The sequence below is a fragment of the Glycine soja genome, chromosome 9 (assembly GCF_004193775.1).
Source record: "Glycine soja cultivar W05 chromosome 9, ASM419377v2, whole genome shotgun sequence".
NCBI lineage: Eukaryota > Viridiplantae > Streptophyta > Magnoliopsida > Fabales > Fabaceae > Glycine > Glycine soja.
In genome coordinates this window covers 41,786,476-41,793,403 of record NC_041010.1, presented here as the reverse complement: position 1 = coordinate 41,793,403, position 6,928 = coordinate 41,786,476, and the positions used below count along the sequence as shown (strand labels likewise).

Here is a 6,928-nt window from a genome sequence, read left to right as displayed (position 1 = left end):
GCTGTCTCAAATTTCATGGATGACATTCAAATCCTCTCAAAATTACCATCTTTTTCTTCTTCTCAAAAACCCTTTGAAAAAAAAAGATCTTCTTTCGCTGTCAACCCCCAAAACCACACCACCCATGCTTCTCACAGTTTTTTCCCGTTGCCATTTCAGCAACTGGGATCACTACACCCCAAATTCATACACACCTGTCAAATACTCTGCAGCCATCTGATAAACTTTTCTTGCATCATGGATCATAGACTTCATCTTTTTTCTGATGCATAGCTATCTCTTCTCAGCTTCTATATTATAATTTTGAGTTAATTCTCACTTACATTGAAAGTTTCATCAATTGTATCTCCTGGACTTGATAATGAGCTGCATGCTATTTTATGTTTAGCTTAGCTTAGCTTGTTGGTTTAACATGGTGTGGATGGAAGTATGAGTTGGACATCTGTCCTTTGCCAATCCCATTTTTTGTCACTGCCAAATAATCCACCCCAAAGCTCTGAATTGAATGCAAAGTTCAATGTGCAGGGATTGTCTTTACTCAAGAGATGCAAGAGCATGGAAGAATTCAAGCAAGTTCATGCCCATATTCTAAAATTGGGTCTCTTCTATGATTCTTTCTGTGGCAGCAATCTTGTTGCCACGTGTGCTTTATCCAGATGGGGCAGCATGGAGTATGCTTGCTCAATCTTCAGGCAGATTGAGGAACCTGGTAGCTTTGAGTATAATACCATGATTAGAGGAAATGTCAATAGCATGAATCTTGAAGAAGCTTTGTTGCTTTATGTTGAGATGCTTGAAAGAGGAATTGAACCTGACAACTTCACCTACCCTTTTGTGCTCAAGGCATGTTCTCTATTAGGTGCTCTCAAGGAAGGAGTGCAAATTCATGCTCATGTTTTTAAGGCAGGTCTTGAGGGTGATGTCTTTGTGCAAAATGGCTTGATCAACATGTATGGCAAGTGTGGGGCAATAGAGCATGCTAGTGTTGTGTTTGAGCAAATGGATGAAAAGAGTGTGGCTTCATGGAGTTCCATCATTGGTGCTCATGCTAGTGTGGAGATGTGGCATGAGTGCTTGATGCTTCTTGGGGATATGAGCGGTGAGGGGCGCCATAGGGCTGAAGAGAGCATTCTAGTTAGCGCGCTTTCTGCTTGCACTCATTTGGGGTCTCCTAATTTTGGAAGGTGCATACATGGGATCTTGTTGAGGAACATTAGTGAACTCAATGTTGCTGTGAAGACTTCATTAATTGATATGTATGTCAAGAGTGGGAGCCTTGAGAAAGGGCTTTGTGTATTCCAAAACATGGCTCAGAAGAATAGATATTCTTACACTGTAATCATCACGGGGCTTGCCATTCACGGGCGTGGTAGGGAAGCTCTAAGCGTTTTCTCTGACATGCTGGAGGAAGGTTTGGCACCAGATGATGTTGTCTATGTGGGTGTGTTAAGTGCTTGCAGTCATGCTGGTCTTGTCAATGAGGGTCTTCAATGTTTCAACCGCCTGCAATTTGAGCATAAGATTAAACCAACAATTCAGCACTATGGTTGCATGGTCGATCTTATGGGGAGAGCTGGGATGCTAAAGGGGGCCTATGACCTCATAAAAAGCATGCCAATTAAGCCTAATGATGTGGTTTGGAGGAGCCTTCTTAGTGCTTGTAAGGTACACCATAACTTGGAAATAGGGGAGATTGCAGCTGAGAATATTTTCAAGTTGAATCAACACAATCCCGGGGACTATTTGGTGCTAGCAAATATGTATGCAAGGGCTAAAAAATGGGCTGATGTGGCCAGAATCAGAACAGAAATGGCAGAAAAACACTTGGTGCAAACACCTGGGTTCAGTTTGGTTGAAGCAAATAGGAATGTCTACAAGTTTGTTTCACAGGACAAGTCTCAACCACAATGTGAAACCATTTATGATATGATTCAACAAATGGAATGGCAGTTGAAATTTGAAGGTTATACGCCAGACATGTCACAGGTGTTGCTTGATGTGGATGAAGATGAAAAGAGGCAGAGACTGAAACATCATAGTCAGAAGTTGGCAATTGCTTTTGCACTAATACAGACATCAGAGGGATCTCGCATAAGAATATCAAGAAATATTAGGATGTGTAATGACTGTCATACATATACTAAGTTCATTTCCGTGATCTATGAACGGGAAATTACTGTAAGAGACCGCAATCGCTTCCACCATTTTAAAGATGGAACTTGCTCATGTAAAGATTATTGGTGAATTTCATTGCATTTATGCATAAAGGGTTCTTATGGGGGTAGTATTTTTTTTCCTGTCTTGACATTTCCCACACATATTTGTTAGTTATATATATTGCAGTAAATAGACAACTACCTGAAATAAGATTGGACATTCTGGTAAATTTGAGCATCTTTTTCTACCAATGATATTGCTAATTTGCTATCCATAGCACATAAACAAGACAAGAAAATAGGTTTTGGTTATATTCTTTAACATATACTACTTGTTATAGAAATTGTAGGCACATCAGGGTAAGAATAAGCGAAGATTTCTGCAAATTGACAAATTTTATGTCGCAACTTTTTTCTTTCTTTAGGCTATAGAAGAGTAGAAGACTGTCATATAAATTCTTGGTTTTCAGAAACACAAAGCAGTTGGAGGAAGAGCACCTAACTCATTGTACTATTTTGAATTTTTGGACCTTTCGCCCCCACAAATAATACTCAAAAGAATTTGTTAATTTTTTCTTTTATATGATACTCACAAAGAAGTTTGTATTCAATGATAAGTAGTGTTTATCTTGTTGCACTTGATGGTAGTCTTCACATAAAACACGGTAGTAATATAAGAAGAAAAAGAAAAGAGTATTTGATGTTTCAGACTACAACATTAATATGAATTATTGACCATTTTTTATTTTTAATGTGTTAGGTTATTTAAAAATTATAATAGAGAAATACAAGTCAAGAATAATAAGAAAAATCCAGGCTTATAATTTTTTTGTAAGTTTGTGTAATTGTAAACTATCTTTTACATAATGAAATATTATAACCAACTAATTCAATCCTATATAATTATTTTAAATGTTTATAATAGTTAATTTAAAATTATAACTAATATTAGTATAATTTTTTTATTAGTTGACCATATGAATTTTTTCACACGTAAAATGATTAAAATGAATCTTTTATTAAAATAATATCCAACGATAATTTAGGAACCAGAACAAAAAATAAAATAAAATTCAATGCAGTAAAAACATATTTTTTGATAATGAAAAAAAACAAATTATTTAATTTTAATGCAATCGAAACGTGCACATTGATATAAAACGCTGTCGTTTCAATTTGCTTTCTCATCGGTGGTCTTCTTCGTCCGTCGTGATTGTGTTAGGGTTCGCAAAATTGCAGCTTCCCTTCACAGTTTTCGTCCCGAAAAATCCATAGTATCGCGTGACACGGTACGCTATTTTATCACTTGTCTGCGAGTAATTAGGAGAAAACTATTTAAGCTTCTGAGAAGGCTGTTAATCTCTGTGCATAGCATTGAAGCACTTGAAAGATGCAGAAATTGGGAGAGTTTAAATTACCACCTTTCTTCAATTACCCACCTTACTTCACGTAAATTTCCTTTTTCCCTTTTGTCTTTTGCTTTTCTATGTTTTGCATTTATTTTTTCAATTGTGAATGCTTCGGGTTGGTATAGTTTTTTTTCCAACTAATTAACTAATTTTCAAATTGAGAAAAGAATCTCTTATTTTCCTCAATGAATAATAATAATTAAAAAATGACGAAATTCCTAATAAGCACTGTGGCAAATTTTCTGTTAACATTGAGTTTTGATTACTTCCATTTTGTGGACATTCTATCGGATCCAAATATCCTGTGCCAATGTTTGCAGAAAACTTAGCTATTTTATAGTTGCTGGGACCTGTCTACTGCTTGTATTGGATATTTTATTAGGTTGCTTGTGATATTGTATTATTGTTGTGTGAATTGTGATTCAATTGTTTTGCTTCTTTTATATGCAAAATTCATTGCTTAGGGCTTATTTATAAGGTTATTGATAGTAAGGCAATCTTTAACTAGTGGTTGATTATGCCGGTGACCTTGGCTTCTACCTTTCAGTTTGCAGCCAGTCAGAGACACAAGAGAGAAGCAGATACAGCTATGGAAAGATCTTATTTTAGATTTTTGTAAAACACAGAAGATATTTATAATTGGGCTTGAAGAAGAATTTCCACTATTTACAAATCATGGAATTGAAAGTAAGCTCAAAAGTCAAAATTCCTGCTTTTGTGTCATTTATGTCAAGTTGACAAGTCCCATAAATGCTCCTTTAGTTTTTGATCTTGCTTATTGCCACCCTTTTGTTGTATGACTGTTTTCAGTTTTTTCATCCTGCAGGGTCTCTTACTCATGAAGCCAGAGAAGCTTTCCTTTCAGCATTAGTGTCTGAAGGTATGCTTCATTCATGTCCATGTATTTATGATTCTTGTATTTGGCTCAGAGAAAAATGTCTTAAGTGTGTTATTCTGATTTGACAGGGCGTGCAGAATGGATGGATAAAGGACATAGGAAATGTCTTATTCTCTGGCATCGGATTCAAGATTGGGCTGATATTTTAATACAGTTTGTAGGTTTAAATTATTAGTTTGATAACCACTGCCTTCAATTAGTTATTTATTGTGTTGTTATTGAATTTGCTTTAATATGAATCAGGCAAAAGATAATGGGCTGGAAGATGGTGTTGTCACAATAGAAGAAATACGATCAGGCACTGAATCTCAAGGAACAGGTAATCTGTTAATGCTTATAGGTTGTATTTGGTTGGCTATAATGTGAGACAGGACAAGTTTGATGATTATTTGCTGCTTCAATACAATTGTCTTATGTGTTTTGAGGTGTGCAAGTATATTTTTAGGACTTGATAGTGGTTCTTTTTGTAGGTCTTTTTTAATAATATTGTTGCTTTTCAATTTGTTTCCAATCAATCTGGTTGAATCAGACCTTATGTGGTTTCTGGTAGTTGTGAGATAGATGGAAATTTGAATAGATATATTTCTTTACCCGTATTTAGATTCAATTTAGGATAAGATGAAAGTCATCGTGGCAGAGAATCAATATGCCAAAAAGGATTTTTGGGTATGAACCATGGTAAAAGAATTCCATAATTCTTGGTTTATCTTTACATTATTGTTGCTTTTGAAAGAGTATTTAAAGAAGTTTTTGCTGTATTTTTATCTTTCTTAAGGATGATTGGAAAGTGTGCAAGCATGGAATAGATATAAAAACAACTAAAATGTAAGGGTCTGCACGGGGTGGTTGAAAGAGTTTAAGCTTTGAAATTTTTAAAAAGGCAGTTTTTAGTTAGTTTCAATTTTGTGATTTGTTGCTGTCTTAATATTTCACCATTAGTAGTGACTTAGAATGAAATATTCTGTTGACCAACGGTAAAATAGTCATCTGATTTAAGTCAGCACCCTTATGAACCACCATAATATGTATTCTAAAGAAATATGGTGCTTGGACAACCTTTCTCTAATTTATTATGATAGATGAAACCCAGTTGATAAATTTTTCTGTCATTTTCCATTTCATGATGGTTGCTTCAATCAGAAACTGTAAATTCAAAAACTTAGCTAACCAATTTGTTTAAGTTTATGACTTTATACTGATATGGTCCAACCTTTTGTGTTAACATGTTTAAATAACTGTTTGGGAATGGATTATTACAGCAGAATAGTCGGTATTGGGAAAGATCATGTTATATTGTGTGTTTGGAATGGAGAGAGTGGTTTCTGTGGTTGCTGCACTGTCGGACCAAATTCAACATTAAGCTTGAGAATGGGAGTGCAGATAATTCAGAGAAGAGGAAGATGACTCTTCATTTTTTTAATTTCAGAAAGTTTAAAAATAAGGAAAATGAAAATTTTTAAAAAAGAGAATAATAAATGGTTAATATTTAACCTAAATCAACGGAGATTACTTAATCATTTAATCCCTGGTTAATAGAATGTCTTTGGAACAACACCTGTAGTTTAAAGATTAATTAGGATGAGTTAAAAGTTAAGTGTTTGCTTGCAAAAAGGTATACAGTTTAGAGGGAGCTTGTATACTCTTGTTCTTAATATATTGTAGTTATTTGCTACGTGTTAGGATTTCGAATTGTTTTGACTGGATTTGGTTCTCATTCTTTTTATATTTCTGCAGATCTTCATGGAATAGATCGAACTATTTTGAATCGAGCACTGAAACTATTAGAACAGAAGGGAAAGCTTGTGGTCTTTAAAGGAACTTCAACTGATGATGAAGGAGTTAAATTTTCTTTATAATTGTTTTGTGTATTAATCTATTGAATCTTGGGGGATTTTACATATGTAACCAACAGGGGAATCTTTTGCTATCTACTTGATGAGTTTGTTGATGTGCAAGGTGTGTAAGAACCAGCTGTAGTAAATTGCTATCAATTTTCATTTCGGGAGCTTTGCTGTGTTAAGTGCTTAGCTTTGTGGCTATTGTAGTTAAATTAGTGAAACTACGCTCCCTGTGAAATCATGAAATTCGTAAATAGGAGGGGTTCCAACGTGCCAAAAGCTATCCTAGTATCAAACATTGATATTATTAAAAATAATGAAGTTGCTTCTGTGTCAATGGTTATATGTCTGCGTCAGTCAGTCAGTTACTCATACCACTGCGAAGTTGTTCTCATATATTAATAATACAATTATTTCAAATGCCATTTGGTTTCAAGTTTGGATGATGCACACCAGAGTTAAACAATAGCAATGCGGTGTTTGTATCATTACCTACAAAGGTGGATGAAACACACCAGATGTAACATTTAGTTGAAGTTTGTGATTAATGAGCCATGTCATTTTAAGATTTGCAGGTAGTTCATAAACTTTTTGGTCTTCTTCTATAGCCTCCCAAAGATCCTATGC

General features: G+C 34.8%; 2 protein-coding genes across 3 annotated transcripts; both read left to right on the top strand.

Moving 5' to 3' along the window:
- On the top strand, positions 1–2,386 carry LOC114425720 (pentatricopeptide repeat-containing protein At1g31920-like). Its single transcript, XM_028392671.1, has one exon. The coding sequence runs from the start codon at positions 430–432 to the stop codon at positions 2,242–2,244; it is 1,815 nt and encodes a 604-aa protein (XP_028248472.1). The 5' UTR covers positions 1–429; the 3' UTR covers positions 2,245–2,386.
- A 933-nt stretch (positions 2,387–3,319) lies between these two features.
- On the top strand, positions 3,320–6,638 carry LOC114425685 (vacuolar protein sorting-associated protein 25). Of its 2 annotated transcripts, XM_028392634.1 has the most exons (7): positions 3,320–3,445; positions 3,529–3,605; positions 4,113–4,252; positions 4,392–4,445; positions 4,532–4,620; positions 4,707–4,782; positions 6,198–6,638. In XM_028392634.1, exons 2-7 carry the CDS (start codon positions 3,547–3,549, stop codon positions 6,317–6,319), a joined length of 540 nt encoding a protein of 179 aa, XP_028248435.1. In that variant the 5' UTR covers positions 3,320–3,445; positions 3,529–3,546; the 3' UTR covers positions 6,320–6,638. The 2 variants fall into 2 exon arrangements, with proteins under 2 accessions (XP_028248435.1, XP_028248433.1); XM_028392632.1 differs by having other exon boundaries at positions 3,328–3,605.
- The last annotated feature ends 290 nt before the right edge of the window (positions 6,639–6,928 follow it).